Source organism: Notamacropus eugenii, chromosome 2 (assembly GCF_028372415.1).
Source record: "Notamacropus eugenii isolate mMacEug1 chromosome 2, mMacEug1.pri_v2, whole genome shotgun sequence".
Lineage (NCBI taxonomy): Eukaryota > Metazoa > Chordata > Mammalia > Diprotodontia > Macropodidae > Notamacropus > Notamacropus eugenii.
The window spans coordinates 190,335,876-190,357,939 of NC_092873.1; the positions used below are offsets into that span (position 1 = coordinate 190,335,876).

The 22,064-nt window shown below is 39.6% G+C and overlaps 1 protein-coding gene and 1 long non-coding RNA gene across 2 annotated transcripts in view; one reads left to right on the plus strand and one right to left on the minus strand.

Moving 5' to 3' along the window:
• METTL24 (methyltransferase like 24) overlaps nt 1–3,801 on the minus strand; it is a 175,440-nt gene extending 171,639 nt beyond the window's left edge. Inside the window, exon 1 of the mRNA XM_072643044.1 lies at nt 3,221–3,801. Coding sequence (XP_072499145.1) covers nt 3,221–3,565 — 345 coding nt within the window. The 5' untranslated portion in view covers nt 3,566–3,801. The remainder of the gene's footprint in view (nt 1–3,220) is intronic.
• Nucleotides 3,802–4,462: 661 nt separating this feature from the next.
• Nucleotides 4,463–10,844, plus strand: LOC140526653 (uncharacterized). The gene is made up of 2 exons (XR_011974466.1): nt 4,463–4,567; nt 10,568–10,844. It is a non-coding gene; the product is annotated as an uncharacterized lncRNA (long non-coding RNA).
• Nucleotides 10,845–22,064: the final 11,220 nt, after the last annotated feature.

A 22,064-nucleotide genomic window follows, 5' to 3' on the forward strand; every position in this document is an offset into this window, starting at 1 on the left:
GCCAGGAACTCTGCTAAGTGTTGGGGATACCCAAAAAATGGCCCCCAAAACCATTTCTGCCTTCAAGGAACTCACAATGTGATGGAGAAGTACCATAAAAGTAGCTCTATATGTACAAGATGTATATCTAATAAACTGGAGGTACTCTCAGAAGGAAGGTACTGGCATTAAGGGGAACCAGGAAAGGCCTCTTATAGAATGTAGTATGTGAGCAGAGCCTTGAAAGCCAAATGGTGGATAGTTCTTTAATGGGTCATTTAATTTAATCATAACTGCTGATTATAGGCCAGAGGTTACCAACTTTTTTTTTAAAGAGAGTCAGATTAAAAGCAAAACACTCCTGCTTGGGTACTTATATAATGTCCCCAAATACCTGTTCAATTCTAGACACTATGCTAGGTAGTCACTAGATGTTACAGAGATTAATAAAGTACTATTCTTTCCCTCAAGAAATTGCATTCATATTTTCTTGCAGTTCCTTGGAGTAGGCCATCAAGAATTGTGAGTAGCCATTTTCACAATGCAGGATTGCTCTCTCCATCAACTTTCATTCATGAAACCTCAAGTACAGTAGCACTCTTGCTGGATGATTAGAACCTGTGGGAATGGAGTCCCTGGATCACAGTACAACTTATGTTTGATAAATATGCTCTCCAAAGAAAATTGCTAGTGAGACAAAAGTCAATGGAGATAGTCATCCTACACAGGAGGAGGTTATAGCATATTTCCAAAACCATAACCATAATAGGTAGGCCCCTGTCTTCTCTGTTTCTGAACTACTTTATACTAGTTTAGTGCAGCTATTTTTGGTAACTGTACAATTCATGGCCCAAGTCTGCCTCCAGGAAAAAGTACTCTCTAATACCAGACCATGGAAGAGTAAACAATCCAATAGCAAAAGTACTTGACACTAAAACAATATAAAGAAGGAATACAATCATTCCCTGTTCCCTATATACCATTAGATATAACCTTCTACCCTGTGAATGGAAGAGAAATTTTGACCATTCCCCTTCTCTCCTTTAACATGTTCTCAACAGATAACATGGAAAACTCTTAAATTTCCTTAAGGTTCTCATCTTGGCTCTCTAGGCCACAGGACTCTTCTGGAACTGAAGGAAGGCATGACCACACAACCTCTTACTCCCACTGTAGCCCTCAGGTTCTTCTCCAAACTCAGGAAAATCCTAATATTTCCCACATGGTGAGTCCACTCACCTCTCCATGCTGTTCCTCCTATCTTATTTCCTTTTCTTTGTTCCCAACAGCTCTTCTCTTTTCTCTATCTTTTTCAAGTTCGCACAACCTGGCAATACCCAAACGCGATGACCTGTACCTTTCTCCAATGAATAGTAATTAGCTTGTTTTTGTGGGCCTGTACTATCTGTGGCAGTTCATATTAAGATCTGAGAAATTCATGTCCATATTACACAAGCAAGAATCAGTATAAAAAGGCATCATCCTGGAAATATATGATTAAAAAAAGAAAGAAAATACTGGGATCATAGATTTAGAGCTAGAGGTCACCTTAGAGCTCATTTAGTTCTACCTCTTTCTTTTAAAGGTTAGGTAACTTGGCCAAGATTCCACAGATAAGAGAGTGACAGAGCTTGAATTTGAAGCTAGATCTTATGATTCCAAACCCAGGGCTCTTTCCATTATGCTATAGCACATTGGTTCTCAAATCATATTACACACGCACACACAAAAGGCTCCCACAAGGATTTCTTTGGACGATTTATTTATGGGGACAAGAGTCATATAATCATTGCATTGCAAACTTACAAACTGTACAAGTATAAGTAGTACCATGAGATCATAGGTCCATTGAAGTTCATAAAGAATAATGTTTTCCCTTGAGATTCAGCAGGATGTATTGAATAAACTCTAAAAATAAAGACCACTTACTAGAAAAGAAGGATGTACTACCAGAATTTATGCCTAGAAAAACCCCATATCTACTTAATTAAGTCTATGTGTATTCCTACTCCTTGGACAAAAGGTAATCTCTAAAGATCTTTTCTCCATACTTACATACTCCTAAAACACTTTGTATTTATATACTCCCCCCAAATGTTTGGTATAAAGATAGTTGTTGTGCAGGCAGGAAAGGCTTGAGGTGGAGATGAAGTATTGGAACACCTAGTACAGTCTCCAAAAAAAAATGTGCATTCCAGAGGGATCTTCTGAAACACTGATCATATGAGAAATAAACCACAATCACCACACACACCCCCAACCACCACTTTCAAACAGTCAGGAGCTTTGTCTGGGGCTCCAAGGGGAGATAGGGAGAGGCAAGAGAGAGAAGGCCAAAAGAGAAAAATCAACTCTTTCACTACATGTAACAAAATTCTCTTCAACCTGCCTGATATCCTTAACAGGTCAGGTTTGCAACTGAAATTTGAAAACTTGTGGAGTAACAGTTCTCAAACTTTTTGATCTCAGGAGTCCTTTGTACTTTTAAAAAATTAGAGGACCCCTTTAAACTCTTAAAAATTATTGAGGACCCCAAAGAGTTTTTGTTTATATGAGTTATAGCTCTCCATATTTAGCATATTTGAAAATTAAAACTGCTAAATTTTACTATATTAATTTATTTTAAAATAATAATAAATCTATTATATGTTATAAATAACATTTTATAAAAAATAACTATTTTCAAAAACAAAAACTTGGCATTGTTTTACATATTTTTGCAAATCTCTTTAGTGCCTGCCTTAATAGAGGACAGATGAATTCTTTACTTTGTTTCCGCATTCCATCTATTATGATAAGTTATTTTGGTTGAAGTATATGAAGAAAATTCAGCCACAGATTTTTCACACAGATATGTGGAGTTGGCAAGCCCAGGCAGTTGGAATAAACTTGGGACAGGCAGTTACTTTATTCTACTGGGCAAATAACTTCTCAGTAATATGAAAATAATTTTGACTTCCTGGACTCCTTGAAAGGTCTCAGGACCACACTCTGAGAACCACCGCTGTAAAGCAAACAAATTAAGGAGGAAAAGTTGGTGTTAGGCCTTTCTCTCCTGCCTCTCTCTCTCTCCTCTCTCAACATCAAGTCACATCTGGAGCGCTGCTATGGGAACAGAAGAGGTCACTGGACAGGCTGAGGTTGTCACTGTTTCTAACGGTCTTAGACACGGTAGTTTACTCACCCCAACCCCAACCCCAGCCAAAAGGCTCGAGTTGCCCTCCCTTCGCCAGTCACTGACCTTTTTGTGATGGCTCCCTTCTGGGGAGCCCAGCTCCGCCTCCCCTCGACGGCTGCTCCTCAAGTAGGTGACCTGCCTCCTGCTGGCTGCTGGGGGCCAGGAGTGTCCCGGTGGCAGGTGCACCCCGGGAGGCGGGTGCACCCCTGGCAGCAGCTGCCGCAGCGCAGGGGCATCGGGCCCGCCCGGCAGGGAGCTACTGGAGGGCAATCCGGCCTGCCCCTCGCTGTCCCTCGAGGACCAGGAGCGCCTCAGCTCCAGGGTGAGCTGCAGGCAGAAAAGGAGCGCGGCAGAGAGCAGGCACAGTCGGAAGGCACAGCACCTCCACAGCGGTTTCTCCTTAGCCATCCTGCCTTGCCGGGCCGGGCTGGGCCCGTCCTATGGAGGATGCTCAGAGCCCCATGTGTGGAGGAGTGGGGAAACTCGCCCTCATGGGACCTCGCGCTGCAGCAGGGATTACCCCCATCCCTGGGCCGCACGAGCGCGTTCCCTCCCTTTCCTTTCCCTTTCTTCTCTCCCTTGGCAGGCGAGGAGAGCCCACAGGGCCGGCAGGCAGCCGGCTGGAGCTCTGGGACGGGTGAGGGAGGAAACCAGGGATCTAGAAAGGGAACCCGAGCTCTCTGGCTGCAAAGTTTGGAAACTCCCCTCAGCCGGCACAGGACACTGCTCAGACCCGCCTTCCTCCCTTGCAGTCAGTCAATGGGAACCTTTGCGTAACTTTATCCGGAGGCCCGGGCGGTCAGCTCGGACCTTGGGGCTGCATGGACAGAGCGTGGTGGGCAGGCAGAATGGAACGGGGGGCAGGGGGTGAAAGCTCAGGATGCAAATCAAGTTGGGGTCCTCACACTCAGAAATAGATGGACCGCCCCTGGAGCTGTGGGACACTGCCTGGCTGCCCAGCGTCCTGATCACCCCTTACCCCAGTGCTACCTAAACCCCACACTGGGGTGGGGGTGGGGGGGCAGGAGAGGGGCGGAGAGAGCGCGAGGCTGGATTTTTCTCCAGCAGGCTGGACATATAGACACATTTCTGCCAACTCAAAGGCACACTCGTAATTTCGTCCTGCCATGTAATTGTCTGCATTGTTGGGAAAGTGAGAAGCTGAAGGCGGTAATGGCTAAGGATCCAAACTTCAGGCTTAGGGATCCAAAGATCTCTATTCAGGTCCCACCTTCGACATGTGTCCTGAATGTGTAATCTTGGATTAATCACGTAACTTCTTAATTCCTCCCTCTGTTCTCTCAGACTACAAATTACGGATCAGGTGTCAGGCTGCATCTGATGAGTGGAAAAGATCCTAGGCTCTGGAGATGGGTGGATTAAGCTCCTGACTCTGAGGCTTAACTACAGGTAAATAAGATTTTGGTTAAATTACTTTACCTCCCCGAGCCTCAGTTTCCTCTATCTAAAATGAGGGGTTGGGCTGGATGGTCTGAGATCCCTTCTAAGCTATATATCTGTGCTCCTGTGCTATTGGTTTCCACACCAGGAGTTTGGCACATGGATGAGATCATAGGTCCAGACCCCCTTTAAACATCCTCTCATGCCCTCTCCCCAACCTCTCCAAACTATGAGGAAAGCACAAAATGACAGGCAAACTGCCAGGTTTGCTACTGGGAACAAATTCTGATTGTCAAGCAGTTTATGCCATAAACTTCAATGGATCTGTGATCTCAACCATGTGGGTCCTCCTTCCAGCAGTGCAGATGGCAACCCAAGAATCTCTTTTCAACTCATGCCATTATATATATAAAAAACATAAAAAATAGATTAAACTTATGCTCATGTTTACAATTTCTGTCCGTTTAAAAAAATCATAGTACAGTTATCCCTTGCACATCACAACTTTCCCCATGGCTGTTTCAATATATTACCGGTGGGCACTAGAAATTAAATGGGAATTTGGGGGGAGTTTTGCAGAAGCTGCAGACAATACCAAAGGCCAGAAGATGGCACAGAAAAAGTGTAGAAACTCAGAAAGGCACAAAATATGTAGAGTATTGTATAATAGCAACATATTTTACCTTTTAATACCACAATAATTCAAATTTCTTTCTAGTACAAGAGAAAGGTCAAAAAATTTTATGCAGATTTTCCAGATTGTGGGGGCACCACACCCCTAATCCCCTTGATGTGGGAGAGATAACTGTACTCTCTACATGCATAATAATCAAATAAGAGGGCCCTATCTCTAAACTCTTCCTGAAGCCAACCTGTACTAACTTGTTGTTTTGGTCATGATCTATGGGGGGTTGGGGAAGGGGAGTAAGAGCAAGTTCATCTAATTCCATTCAAGAAGTATTTATTGCTCCTGTGTTCAAGATACTAGAGTAGCCTGTAGAGGTACTAAGAAAAAATTTTCATCATTTTCTACCTTCAGTGACCTTATACTCCACCTAGGAGTATACAACAAATAAGAAAATACCAAAAAAATGTAGAAAATAATTTTAAGAGGAAGAGATTACTATAACTGGGGCGGGGGGGGATTCAGGAAAGATCTCGTGTAGAAAGTGGCACCATGTTTTGAAGGAAGCCAAGGAGTCTACCAGGCTGAAATGAAGAAAGCACATTTTAGACTTCCAGAAATGTATATACAAAGGCAAAAATGGACAGGTGGAAGGTGTCCTCCTATAGGAAACCACTATGCCCATTTTCCTCTTCTCTATTCCAAACTCCATGGCAGAGTAGGCCACTTGCCCCCAAGGCTCCTGTTGTTTCTATGTCAATCACTTCTTTGTTGGTCACAGCCAGATCCAGAATAGCAGGTTACCTTGTTGGTGTTTGCATTTGGAGGGCTGCTTCTTTGAACTTCTGCTCCACAAGGTGCTTATTTTTGAGTTATTTTCAGTCATGTCTGACTCTTCATGGCCCCATTTGGGGTTTTCTTGGCAAAGATACTGGAGGGGTTTGCCATTTCCTTCTCCAGCTCATTTTACAGATAAGGAAACTGAGGCAAACAAGGTTAAGTGACTTGCCCAGGGTCACACAGCTAGTAAATGTCTGAGGCCATATTTGAACTCATGAAGATGAGTCTTCCTAATTTCAAACCTGGCACTCTGACTGCTGCCCCACATACTAAGCATTTTTAAAAAATTAATTGGGGATGGATGGGGAGGGAGGAAGGAAGAAAAGTTGTAACTCAAAGTTTTAGGAACAAATGTTGAGAATTGTTTTTGCATACAACTGGGAAATAAGAAATACAGGTAATGGGGTATAGAAATTTGTCTTGCCCTACAGGACAAGAGAGAAGATGGGGATAAGGGAAGGGAGGGGTGTTAGAAGGGAGGGCACATTGGTGAAAGGGGCAATCAGAATGCAAGGCATTTTGGGATGGGGAGAGGGGAGAGATGAGGAGAAAATCTGGAACTCAAAATTTTGTGGAAATGAATGTTGAAAACTTAAAATGAATAAATAAATTTTTAAAATATTAATTGAATGAACCATGATGATTGGGCCTACTATACATTTATATTACATAATCTCAACTGGGTCCTCATTGCTGCAAGAAAATCTTTTTACACCTCCTGAATTAACTCACTATCTTACTAACCACAGAGGCTCTTCCTAATCTCATCTCTCCTTACACTTCCATGGTTACTTTAGGTAACATATGTTTCCCTGTTTGACATTGTCATTTGATGTCATTTCTCATTGGAATTCAACAACAATAACAAATATTTATTAAGCACCTATTATCTACCAGCAATTGTTCTAGGCACTGAGGAAATAGGAGGGAATAAGAATTATATGGTGCTCTCTCATCCTCCAATGCAAAGTGCTGCCCTTGGTACACCCTGTGAAGTTGGTCTTACAAGGCTTATTTTCCCCTTTATGGAAGATGGATAAACTAAAGCTCCAAGAAATGAAATTACTTTCCAAAGGTCTTGTATAGAGCCAAGATTCAAGCCCAGATCTTTACTAACCCCAGCATTCTTTTACTCCATCATGAAGCTAGTATATAGAGTATGTCAGGAAGGGGGAGATTTATGACAATAAACTTATACATATGAAGTACTTCATGACTGTAAAGAATTTTACTTATTCTCTAATTTGATCCTCATCAAACCAAGGTGCCTCCATCCCACTTTGTGTTGTACAGTGGAGGAAATTGAGTGGGCAAATGAAGCCAATAGTTAAAAATTCAATTATAAAAATAGTAATAGTTAACATTTTTAATGCACATAATGGTGCATTGAATAGAGTTCCAGGACTGGTCTCAGGAAGACCTGAATTCAAATGCACCCTCAGACACTTACTAGCTGCGTGACCCTGGGCATGTCACTTAACCCCTATTTGCCTGAGCCTCATCTGCAAAATGGGAACACACCAGATAAGGAAATGTCAAACTACTCCAGTATCTTTGCCAAGAAAACCCCAAATGGCGTCATGAAGAGTCAGACACAACTGAACAGCAAACGACAACAAATATGTACCAGACACTACACTAATTGCTTCATAATTATTATCTTTTTGGATTCTCACAGCCACTTTGGGAGATAGGTGTTATTATTATCTCCATTTTATAGATGAGAAAACTAAGGCAGACATAGATTAAGCAACTTGCCTAAGTTGCTACAAGTAGATGTCCAAGTAGCCACACAGTTAGTATGTATCTGAGGCTGGATTTGAACTCAGGTCTTCCTGACTCCAGGCCCAGCACTCTATCACTGGGCCACCTATAACCTCACCAAAATAGAACAAATAAGAATAATAACTGACGATGTAGCAATTTACGTCTTGCAAAATGCTATATATTTGTATATTGATACAGCTATATATACACACTTTATAAGCTCCTGGATATCCTCATCTCCACTCACACTGACAAGTTGGATGCCCCACAGTCAGGCCTTCTACATCTCCAATATTTCTGTACCTAAGAGGAGAAAAAATAAGGAGACAGCTGACAGAAGCAACAGCAGGGTTATGTATTCATGGGCTACAAGGTGTGGGGGAGATAAAGACCCGATGCCTCTTTCCTTGCTGAGGTCTTACAGAAATCCTTACCTCCTCCCTGAAACATGGCCAGGAAGAGAAAAGGAAATATGCAGCTGGTGACTGCTTTTGAATGCATTTTCAGTTCCAGCTCAGCCATGAAAGAAAATGTTCTTTTTCACCTGGTAAGGAGCCTGGAAACAGAGTACCTGCATCTGCTCTGAATTAGGAAGCAGTTCCCTGATATTACATGTCATTATATCTTAGCACAAGCAGGCTCCACAGCCTCTCGCTTGAGGGTTGGTGGCAAGCAGGACATGACGTAGTCTCTGAAGGTGCAGCTCCCATTTGTCAGACTTTCTCTACATACATGATCTCATTTGCTCTTTGTGAGATAAGTACTATAGATAATACTAATCTACACGGAAATTGATGCTCTGAAAAATTGATGGTCACATATCTAATTAGTGTGTAGAATAACAACACATAAATGCAGATCTCTCCTGTCTCTAAGCACAGAACATTTTTACCATGATACTATGCTATCTCCATAGTTGGATCTATATATAAGAGAGTCCAATAAAATGAATGGGTGTGGTGATCCATACTTGTAATCTTCTTTCTGGGAGACAGATTATTCAATTGCTTATGCTCCTGGAGGTCTAAGATGCAGGAAGGTAAAAGTTGATCTGATATCCATACCAAGTCTGGTACTAAAATGGTGAGCCCTTAGGGGGAGCAGAAGGCCCCCAGGCTACCTATGGAAAGGCAAAGCAGCCTAGGTTGGAAAAAAATAGAGCAGGCTGTATCATCCATGCCAATCAGATAAGCCAGGGGTATGCTGGTAAATATTTAACAAATGTCCAAAAAAATGTATATACAACATCCTTTTTTTAAAAAATTATTTTTAATTTATGGAACAAAATAAGCATTTCCTTTATATGATATAATTTTTTAAAAAGATGATTGCCCATGAAACTACAAATCTGTGTATAATTGGTTATTTCTTTTAAATATATATTAAAGTTATCATGTAAATTTCTTTTTTTATTCCCTCCCCCCCTTTTTAATGCTAATCTACATTACTAGCTTTGTCTCTATCATTTCATTAGCTATAGAAGTCAACAAAATAAAAAACTAAGGCCTGACTTATAGTTTGCTGATATCCCAAGTGTAAGTGCTCACACTGAAAATGTAACTATTTTTTCTTACAAGTGGGTCTGTAACCCAGCTCATGAGTGACTGCTGTATTTCCAGCCTGGGTAAAAGAGGGAAACCCAGTCTCAAAAAAATAACATTTGTGAGAGACAACTTTTTTTTTTTTTGGAAGAAAGCCTTCTAGGCTACGTTATGTTTTAGATTCAAATGCTTTTAAAAAATCAATGTCATTAGACATAGCAAGATATCTCTGTCCCGAGGAAATTTAAAAAATTTAGGCTTCTGTAAGATTACGTTATGATAAAAATCAAATCTGTTTAACTTTTTAAGAATCCCTTAAATATATACATCCTTGTTGTTCTGCAGAGTTACAGAGAATCTATTTTATTGCTAAATATTTCCAGATCCTTCTTCCCCACCCTTTCTCAGTCACCCCAGTGACCACAGTATGTCCGACCACAGTAAGCTCTCCTGGCTAGAAGTTCAGAGTTTATTGGGGAGAGGGGTATTTTCCTTTTAAAATCCTTACTTTCCCACAGTCTGTTTGTTTATTTTAGAACTTCTGACTTAATGTCGTTCCATCTTTGAGCCTGTACATGCTATGTTTATTTGTAAGAGGTCTTAGCTTGAACTATCACTTTTAATTCCTATGTAATTTTACAGCCTAGACAGCAGAGAGAGACCAAGTATGCACCCCCTACTAATAACAGTGCTTTGTTTAATTTGAGTTATTTTATATGGAGAGCCATCTGTTCCAAAATCTTCATTCCAGCTGACTTGAGAAAACCAGTCTATTGGTTGCACAAAAACACCAACAATAATAAGAATCATTTTTATCTAATGCTTTAAGTTTTGCAGAGCATGTTATAAAGATCATTTGATTTGCTCCTCAAACCAATCTTGAGAGGTAGATGTTAGTATTATCCCCTTTTTATAGAGGGGGCAGGTAGGTAAACACAGTGTATGGAGTACTGGGTCGAGAGTCAGGAAGACAGCTTCCTGATTTCAAATCCTGACCTTAGGTATTTACTAGCTGTGTGACCTTGGGTAAGTCACTGAATCCCTTTTGCCTCAGTTTCCTCATCTGTAAAATGAGATGGAAAAGGAAATGGCACACTCCAGTATCTCTGCTAAGAAAATCCCAAATGGGGTCACAGAAAACTGGACACCCAGAAAACAAATAAACAGCAGCATAGACAGGAGTAAGAGGCTGTGTTTGAATTCCAGATCTTCCATTTAATTCTTTTGTGACCTTAGGTGTAAGGGAATTGCCAACCCTCAGCTCTCTTGGACGGCGTACACCAATCACGGCTCAGGTAATCTGAGGGAAGATTGGTAAGGCATGAACAAGATGGCGCTGGGAGGAAGGGTTCCGCCCCTGTTCACCACCAGATACTTCCTGAAACGTGGCTGGAAAGCAGTAGCAAAACTTGCTTAAACTAGTTTAATCTTGCTTGTGCTGCTTACGTAACTAAGGCGTACATGATACTATATAAGTGCCTGAGCTAGTTTGAATAAACGGAGTTGCCTTACATCTTTGCCTCCTGCCTCATCCGGTACTCACAGCGAGCTCCTTCAGGGTCGACAGGCCCTGCTGGTCAGGTAAACCTGTCGGCTTGGGGTGAACGGCCCCGATAAATCCCGTTCACTTAGGCAAGCTACTCCTCTATGATATCTTCCCTGATCTATAAAATGAAAAGATTTAGACTAGATATTCTGAGATGCCGCTGTCAGCTTTGATGTAAATCTGTGATGCCAAATATATTTAAATTTATGATGATAACGTTGTATTTTTTTTTGCTGGTGTGGCTCCTATTTTTCTCTCCCACCACTTTTTTTGTGTTATTTCCCAGTGAAGAATATTCTAGATGGTAGCATGAGTAATAAAAAGGAGACTGACCTCAAAAGGATGAGGTAAGTAGAAGAAAGATTATCATTTCACAGCTGCCTGATCAATGTTAGTGCCTGGAAGGGATTGTAGAGTTCACCAAGACACAGAGTCCTCTGGAATGAGGAAGGTCCATCAATGTCAAGAAGAACTATGGTAACCGAAAACCCCCATTCAATGGATTAACAGATTTACAGTGTGCAAATGCAGAAAGTTATTTAACCCAGCATTTGTTCCTTGTTGAAATTATTTATGTGTCAGTCTTCGTAAGTGATGTCAGGAAGAGAGCATGTCTGCCAAGATCTTATCATGGGGATATGCTTTGGATGATCTTAAGTTTTCTTTGATCCACATTATTAAAAAAGTGTGGTTCACATTATTAAAATCTGGAGCTTTAAGATTATTCTGTACCCTAAAAGGAAATATACACAGAACAATGTCATTCTTGAAGAGATTTACTTGATAACCTAATGTTTTGTCTATTTCTAGCAGTGGACAGAGCCCTGGGCTTAGAATCAGGAAGGCTCATCTTCATGAGTTCAAATTTGGCCTCAGACACTTACTAGCTGTGTGACCCTGGAAAAGTCACTTAACCATATTTGCCTCAGTTTCCTCATCTGTAAAAGGAGCTGGAGAAGGAAATGGCAAATCATTCTAGTATATTTGCCAAGAAAAACCCACATAAGATTATGAAGAGTCAGACATGACTGAGACAAATGAACAACAAACAACGATGAATTTCTATGGCTCTCTGATCAATTATGTCCACTATACAGGAGGGAACACAAAATGATATGTGAATATTCTCTTAACATTTCTTCTCTTTATTTCACTGTCCATCTCCTTATTTCACTTACTTTTACTGTTCTCATGCATTGTAGTGAGTATAGAACACCTTTCCTTTATCTTCAGGAGAACATTTCATACTGTAGCCTCCACACAGTGTTTCTTTATGTCTAGTATGATAATGAATTTAATATGGGTCAGTTGGAAGGCTAGGGGAAGTAAATCCAACAGATTACTATTGTAACTGACAAGCGATCATTCATTCTTGACCTTTGCTTTTCTCACAGAATTGAACTTGTCTGAGTAGTTTCTGGATATGTTTCAAAAATGTGGCAAATCATTAACCACTGAGGCCTGGGTTGGGTAATTAAAACTGTGGGTCAGTGGCCTACAGAGGCAGCTTTCATCGGATTATGAATTACAGACCTCTTTGTTGAGGCTGTATTAGGCAGGCTGATGAAATGGAACACTTTTGCTGCTAACCCTCCAAATGCTAAGATACTTTGCAAGCATGCTGGAGACAAATTGTTGTGGCCATTGCATCATTACAACTCTCCTGATCTCCAATCCAAGTCAATAAGCATTTATGAAGTGCCTCGTGTATGCAGTGTGCTAGACATTGCTGAGGCGTGGCAGGAAGATGGGGGAGTTGGGGGAGGTAGGGAGGTGGGGATGTGGGTTTGAGACAAAGAAAATTCAAAAATATTCTCTGCCCTCAAGACTTTACAACAAGTACCTTGATGAGTGAAGAGATGGTAATTTGAGGACATGAGATGGAAAGAGTAATTAATGAATCTGTGGATCAGGAAAAGTTTTCTATAGTTTCCCATATATAGCATGAGAGAGGTTGCTTCTGTTCGTCCTTCGTTCTCAAAGAGGACCATGCCATCAGGAAGGTGATGCCATGACATGCAAGTGATTTGGATTTTAATGAGAAAGAGCTGTGCAAAGTCACCAGAAGAGCTTTGGAGAAAGATGTGAAGAGGTAGTACATTCCGGACGTAAGACCTATTCAAAGGCACAGAAATTGGAGATGGAGGGTGGAGTTCTGGAAACAGCAAGTAGTTTAGGTTGACTGAACGTAGCAACTTTGACTCAGAAATTTTCCAACAGACCACATCTCTTTAACTTTCATGAAGCAGTATTCTTTCTTTACATATGTCCAGCACCTAGCAAGCCACCAACGGGAGCAAAATCAGTGATGCCCCATTTAAAGGATGAGTCATTCTTTTCTTCCCAGCATCATTTTTCTATGTTTTTTGTTGTAAGTGATTCATGGATAGCTAGACAGTACAGAAGATAGAGACTGGGCTTGGAATCAGGAAGACTCATCTTTATAAGATCAGATCTAGCCTCAGGCACTTACCAGCTGTATGACCCTGGGTAAGTCACTTTATTTTGTTTGCCTCCGTTTTCTCATCTGTAAAATGACCCAGAGAAGGAAATGGCAAACCACTGTATTATCTTTGCTAAGAAAACTCCCAGTGGGGTCACCAAGAGTCAGACATGGCTGAAAAACACCTGAACAACAACAAAAGGTGGTTAATAAATGCTTGCTCCCCTACCATATACTTATATGTGTAAATAGTATTTCCCTTCATATAAGCTCCTCAAGGGTAACATGGGTCTTCATTTTTGTCTTTATGTCCCTAGTACCTAGTATAGTGGCTGTCACATAGCAGTTCCTTAATAAATATCTGATGATTGATTAGCTGATTAAAGTAGAAAAAGTTCATCTGGGGTATTTAGGGGGTAGGGTCCTGTCTGGTGTCACATAAGTAGGTCCCTTTTCTTCATACTTGTTAATCCAGGCCTAGTTAACTTAGGGGAAAAGAAAAGAGAATCTTTCATCATGTCAGTTTGCTACATAACTTACCCCTTGTCTTTTTCTGGAAGGAAGGGTAAGTGTGAACAAGCTAGGTAAGTTTTCACCTACCTTGTTTCCTGCTGATATCATGCCCTACCTAGATTAGGCCCTGAATGGTCTGTTTGCCTTAACAGGTGGTCTCTCCCATTGCTACACAGAGAAGCATAGAGTCTGAGCTGCACATCACAGAACAAACAATCTCATTGGGCAAATGCTCCCCTACAGGTGCTAGAGCACACTCAGTTCCAGAGTTTGGACTTAGAATCCAAAAGATAAGATGAATTCAGACACTTATACTAACTGCATGACTTAACTTCTGTCTTTCTCAGTTTCCTCATCTTTAAAATGGGGATAATAATTGCACCTATCTCACAAGGGTATCATGAGGATCAGATAAGAAATCTGCAAACCACAGAGCCCTATATAAGTGCTAGTTTATATGGTACAGTGGCTAGAGTGCCAAGTCTAGAGTTAGAAAGACTAATCTTCATGAGTTCAAATCTGGTCTGACACTTTCTAGCTATGTGATTCTGGGCAAGTCACTGAACCCTCTTTGCCTCAGTTTCCTCATTTGTAAAATGAGCTGAAGAAGGAAATGGCAATTTCTCTGCCAAGAAAATCTTAAATGGGTCATGGAGAGCCAGACACAACTGAAACAACTGAACATTTAACAAATTATTATTGCCAAGGAAAGAGTATTTCACTACCTCTATTGCCTGGCAGACAAGATTTCAAGTCTGGGATCTTTTTTCAGCAATTGTGGGAATTGTGGGGAATTGCCACAGGAAGAAATGTACCAAAGATTCAAGTATGTTGAAGCAAGGAGAGGAGAAGAAAGTGTGATGGAGGTGAAAGCTGGAGGAAAATATGAGATAGTGCCACTTTTACATAAAGAACACAAAAGCTCCCCGTCGACCATCATTCCTATAGACCAGGTGTTCTCCAAAGGGCTTCCTTGGAGAAAGTGACTCAAATGCAAAGCTTTCTTAAGTCTGGAAATCAGTGAAATCAGAGGAGCTGGCAGAAAGATTTGCAGGTGCTGTTGCCTAGATTTTATGAAAATCAAGGGTCACACAATCAAACGGTTAAAATAATCCGTCTCAAAGCACCTACTACTGAGTGCTGCCCCTGTTCTCAAATCTCCAATCAACATGATATGTTCCAGAAGAGATTTGCCTGCTGCTACTGATAACTTTGAAGTAGATTACTTTCCTGGCTGAAAACTTCCTAAAATCCAGTGCCTGCAATTCCACTTAAGGGCAGAAAATGCCATTGTCAACCTGTCTGGAGAAAGTGAAATGCAATCTCTCCAAAGCAGAAAATAAAAAATTAGGTTGAAAAGAATGTTATACTCAATGGCTACAACAATTTGAATGAAAAAAATAATAACAATAATAACTAACACTTATATAGTGTTTTAAAGTTTTGCAAAGGACTTTGTAGACACTGTCTCATTTTATCCTCCCGACAATCTTAAGTGCTGGGTGCTATTTTTATCCCCTTTTACAGAAGGGGCAGGCATGTTTAAGTGACTTATCAAGGATTACTGAAAGGAAGTAAAACTCTTGAGTAACTGAAAAGATAATAATGATAAGATTCTTAGGACCTGATACAGAGCAAAATAAGCAGATCCAAGACAATAATATTCACAACAATGATAATAACATTAATGAAAAGATCGTTAAAAGAAAGTTTAATGCAATCAACCAACTAATTGATCAACAAGTTTTTATTAAGCAACAACTTTGTGCCAGGAACTGAGGATACAAACACTAGGAATGAAGTTATTCCTGCTTACGAACCAATGACCAAGAAAAGAAAAAATGAAATTTACCTCCTTCTTCATAGAAGAAAGATGGAACTGATTGCTAGGACAGAACACTTATTTATTATCAGACTAGGTTTTTGTATTCAAAGTCGTTCCTTAATGGTTTTCTTTTGTCCCAAGGGATAGTTCAATGGAGGGAGTTGGGGGTGGGGAATGACTACCATGTAAAGAAAAAAAGACATCAATAAAACAGATTTTTTCCTCCAAAAAAAGATCAATAATAATCTGGAGAAAACATGATGCAATATCCTTCCCTCTTCTTGCCTGAGAGGTCAGGGAATAGGAGGGCAGGATGTAGTCTCTCTGTTGTCAGACAAGGTCATTCAATCAACTTTCTACAAAAACTTTTTCATTAAAATTTATTTTTGGAACTAGGTTATCTACATTTCAAATGCATTTGTAAAAATATTACAAATTCTAGAGTAAAATGCCATTTTTTTCTTATTTTATTACAGATACAGTCTTTGAGACCAAAAAAGACCTTAGCAACCTGCCTGATCACTATCCTATTTCCCCACCCCCAGATTCCTAATGGAAATTCTACACTCTTTCTCATTGTTCTTTATCAGTCAGGTGTGCTAAATAAATTTCTTCAACTCATTCTGTGAATTTCTAATCACTTCCTTTTTCTCTCTTTCCTACCCATCACTGTTCTTTTTCTCATTCAACCTGAAAACCCCCATCACAAAAACAGAGTAAAAGCAGATCAAATGACTGATCCATGCAGAATATATAGATAACTAAAGCAGAACCAAAACTGAGCTAGAAGGAGAGAAACTGCCTAATAGCAACAGGGGAAGCTACAGACTTTCCACTGATATTTCCACAAGTAAAGTCAATAAGAACATCCCAATTCAGTTACTTGGTCTATAAAACAGGGGGTTGCTTCAATTTAACAAGCTCTTATCAAGCACCCTATTTTGAGCTAAGCACTGTGTTAACGCACTGGAATTACAAAGATAAAAAGGAAAAGTATTCTTAAAGAACTTAAATGTACCCCAGTGGAAGGGAAAAACAACATATATACACATATGTGTGTATGCACACACACACAATGTGTGTATATATATATAGAGAGAGAGATGCATATACATGTTCATACATATTTATATGTACATACATATGCACACATATATGTATATGTATGTGTGGATATCGTCACACAAAAGGTAACCAGTTGGTACAGTGGATAGCACCCTGGGCTGGGAATCAGGAAGACTCATCTCTCTGAGTTCAAATTAGACACTTACTAGCTGTGTGACCCTAGGCAAGTCATTTGACCCTTTTTGCCTCAGTTTCCTCATCTGTAAAATGAGCTGGAGGAGGAAATGGCAAACCACTCCAGTATCTTTGCCAAGAAAACCCCAGTGGGGTCATGAAGAATCAGACATGGCTGAGCAACAACATTAATTAGCCTTTTTTTAAAAGAACATTTACTAAGGTGATATTACAAGAATGGAAATACAAATACATCCCTCTTGGATTAGGGGTATACTTTTCATGCTACCCCCAAGGGGAGAGTGAGCTCAAATTTGAAGTGGCTGCTACAAACATTCCTTCCCTCTCAGCCTCTCAGTTTACCTCTGGTTGTGGCATCACTGATAGACAAGTCACTCCCTTGTTTGCAGGACTCAGTCCCTTCCAGCTCTCAGATTCTATGATTTTGTGATTGTTCACAGGCAATTGTTCCAATGAATCTACATAATCATAGTGAACACAAAGACACATATAACTCCACACTATTTTCTCCTTTTGCCTAATAAAAAAAAATTCTCATAATTTTCTCAGTTCTGATGGTTCTAGTCAAATTTCAGGTTGGAGTACATTTTTCTTAGCTAGTATGCTTCATATCAGTTAACAATTTGGATAATTTAGTCTGATGTGCCATGGTTGCATGAGATTTTGCCACTCTAAATCATTCCAGCTGACCCCTCTTCCACCCTGAACCCCACCCCACCCCCAGTCCCAAATGACTAATACTATTGCTTGAGGAGGGAGACAAATACTTTCTGAAAGAGAATTGCTGTTGCTATGGAGAGAGAAGGAGAAATAATTCTCGCCTACAAAAAGAGGCCAGGGGGTAGAGAAGCTTCAGGATAGTTGGCTGAGAATAGCAGGAGGTAGTCTGGCACATAGTGAGTAATAAATAAATGCTTGTTGATTGATTAATTGATTGATTAAACCTTCCTGCTCATCTAGCTCATGCATAGCTGTGCTTGGAATAGTGTATATGCAAACTGATTTCAATCATTTATTCTTGTGATATTATCTTTCAGTACTTCTAATTTTGCTTTCAAAGTAGAGAAAAACTGATGAGTTTTCCAATGAGAGTTCCATCCTCATCACTGCTTTGTTTTTATCAGGCATTAGGATCATTGGTATTCTGACTGATGCAAAGTATTTGGCACTCCATACTGCCTTGCCTTTACTGTAACACTGTAGAACAGCTAACAGACTTATGTCTTTGTTTCCAGAACCAGGGTACCCAAACATTCTTGTAATCACAATCATCACAATAATCCTGTGAACTGTAATATTATCCCTGTTTTACAGATTAAAAATTATATCTTATGATGTTGCATTAATCCCACAATGTTGAGAATAAATTGAGTGAACTCTCATAGAATCTCAGCTCCAACACTTTTTTCTTTCGTTGATGGACATGGAGAAACTGAACAAGGAGACACATGTCTAAGAACTAGAGGCCCCCAATAATAGAGAGGTATTTTCTGGCCAGATTCATTATAATACTATTAAGTATAGAATGGAAGTTGACAATAAAGCAGTCTAACCAAGGCATCATCTAAGGAAATCGTAATATTTCAATCAACTTATCATGTCAACTTTATTTCCCTACTAATTTCAAATTGAAACTCCATGACTTTAGCCAAATAGTTCCTCCTTAACGCACAAAGACCTGTTTTAAAAAAACAATTAACAATTATTTTCTAAAGACCTATCTTTTTAAAATCAGTTTTCTCTCAGCAATCTTATAAATCTTCAATGAGGCAACTATCAATTCACAAACATTTATAAAGTATCTGTTATGTGCCAGGCACTGGACTAGGTGATGAGAATAAAAATACAAAATTGGAACAATTAAGTAAGAGAGAAGGAGTGGGAGAAGGTAGGAAGAGGAGTATAACTGGGCAAAAGGGTTAGAAAGTCAAGTTGTGTAAAATATAACTAATGGATTAGCCTTCATATTCCATCAGCACACACACAATTTAGGGTGGAATACCATCCCTACTGCCTCCATGGAGAATTAATGAGAGAATATGCACATAGGTTGCTCAGGGTATGAAGGTGTGGGTTGACTGCAATCTACCTCAGTGGATAGGGTTCCCAACTCCATGAAAACATAGATCCATTGAAGTATCAAAGAGGGTGACTTAATTATAATCTTAGACAGTTTTATTCTTTGCTTTTTCTACAGTTTCACTAGACTCTGCCTGTTTCTTTCTCACAAATGGTTTCATTAAGGAGGCAATCATAGGATAATGAAAAGAAGTGGACTCAGAATCAAGACAATGGAACACTGACATTAACTAGTTGTTTGACCTTGGATAAAATAATAACTCCCGTTTATAGAGAGTTTGAAGAATCACAGAACACTCTCCTCACAATAATCCTGTGAGCTAAGTAATACATGGATTATTATCCCTGTCTTACATGTTAAAAATTATATATCAGAGAGATGGAATGATTTCTCCAAAGTCACACAGTCGTTGTCCATCAGGAATTGAACCCAGATTTTTCTTGACCCCAAGCTCAGCACTCTTTCCACTTTTCCTCTTTCACCATAAACAGTTTCCTCACATTGTCAGAAGATTAGACTAGACAGGATTTCCATGGTTCCTTCCACATATAATTGGCTAATCCTAATTTCAGAAGACTGATATTGAAACATGATTTCTTCATCTTAGCAAACAGGTGATGAACTATGGGTGCAGAAAAAGACATACATTATAGACATGACCAATGTGTTATTTTATTGTATGTGTACTCTACTAAAGCCAAGAAAGAGCTTCTATTGAGAAGGAGGAGGAGTGAGAGTGATAAGGAGGAGGAGGGGGAGGGGAGAGAGGAGAAGAAGAAGGAGGAAGAGAGGAAAAGAGGAGGAGAAAGAGAAGGGGAAAGAGAAAGAAGAATAAAACATTGAGCTCACAAAAAAGAACAGAAAGGAGTGCAGAAGGGGATATGGAAAAATAGGGCAGCTTTTGTCACCATCACATTAAGTTTAATTTACACTCCAAATGATATGCAAAGTTCACAATTCTCTTTTCTATTATTTGTTGATATATTCATGTTTGTTGTTATTTCTTAAGTTCTTAAAAAAATTATTATTAAAAAAGAACAATTATAAAGATTTAGTCTCTTGGAGTTGACATGCCCATCAGTTTTTTGACATTTTACGAAATGTGGCATCTCTATGGTCAAGGAGGTTCTGCTTTTCTATTACAAACATTGCAACCATTCATTTTTTAAAAAGATGAAGGAACTTAAATAATCAACTAGTCATAGAACATGTTAAAAATGAAAATTTCCCTATGTCTTTCTGTGCCCTCCCAAGTATAGTAGCCCTCTTAGTGCAAGCTTAGGAATAATATCTATTTAATTAGGCTGTTTATTAAATGCATGGAGTTTTACACTTTTCCTAGGTTTTTCCTGAGGAAAGACATCTTCCCAATCAGGATTGATCATTTAAAACTTCTGAAGTTTGTAGGACCATCTCAAATTCCCTGATGGCATTCTGTGTATTCAGATTGGGACTCAGGACCCCTCAAGGGGAACCTAGATATGATCTGTCTAAGCCTTTAATTTTATAGATGATAAACATTTTCTGGAAAGGCAGTGTTACTTGCCCCCATTAATGAGTAACAGTCACTAAGCAGCAGAGAGCCAAGATTCCAACCTGACTCCAAATGCTTGCTGAGTTTCACAAGGTAAAATCCAAGCCAAAACTGTATGACCTGCATTTATCCAAAACACAAATAAATACCAAACATTCTTTCTGGATAGAAGACAAATCGCTCTCCCTTGGCAACAATTTTCTACTGAGATATGTTACAAGTTTTATAAAAATGAGAAAGTTGGAATGGATGACCCCTAAGGTCCCTTGCAGCTCTACGCCAATCTTTTTTGGGATGTTTTGCAATTTCATGTTCCTGTAACAAAACCAGTATCTGTTGCATAAGATACCACTATGATAAATATTGTTAAACCTGGGCACCCCCAAACTGGTAATTAAATCAGAATTTGTTCTATTTTCAGAAGCTTTTTGATAGTCTATGGTACAAACAACTCTGTAAGGTAGGTATGATGGGAGAAAAAATGAATTTGAAATCAGAAGACTCAGATTCAGATCAGCTGTTTTCTCTGTATAGAACCTTCGATAAGTCACTGGATATTTATGAACTTCAGTTTCATCTTCTGTAATATGGGGCAATGCTAGCTCACAAGGATATTGGGGAGATCAAATGAAATAATGTAAATAAATTTCTTTATACCTATAAAATACTACACAAGTAAAAGCTTTACTTATCAGTATTGCTATGACTCCACTCTCTTGTGAGTGGCTTCACTAACTGAATTGTATCTCTTTCCTAAAGTTTCTCCCACCCCAGTGATTTTTAATATTTTCCAAGTCTCTACAATTTTCTGGGATAGATTTTGTCTTTTTCCCCTTCAATCAATCTACACGCATTTATTAAGCACCTTCTATGTTCCAGGTACTATACATGAAGGGTGTAAATTTTTTAAAATGGAATAATCTCAATTCTCAAGGAGAATATTACATTCTAAAGTATTGAGGACAGCAGATAGATAAAACAAATTAAATATAACTATATCTATATATTTCTATGGAGGAGGGAGGGGGGAGGAAAAGTGGGAGAGGGACAAGGATAGGGGAGGAAGAAAAGGAAAAGGGAGAGAGGGAAAGAGAGAGAGACAGAGACAGAGACAGAGACAGAGAGAGAATAATGAGTATAAATACAACCAAACACAAAAGAGTTCAATACAAGATAATTAGGGAAGAATTATACTAGCTTTAAGGTGATCAGGAAAGGCTTCACATCAAAGGTAGAGTCTGAGCTATGGACTGAAAGAAAAAAAAAAGGGATTTTATGAAATAAAAATAAAGAGGGAGACCATTCTAGGCATGACTGATGGCCAGTGCAAAGTCATGGAGATGGGAGGTGAAAGATCATATGTGAGCAACAGAGAGAAGGCTGATTTGTCTGGATCACAGAGTGCAGTAGCAGGGATAATATACAATGGAGCTCAAAAGATAGCTTCAGGATAGGTTATGAAGAGCCCTGAAAACTTAACAGAAGAGTTTTTATTTAATCCTAGAGGCAACAGGGAAGCAAAGGAGCTTATT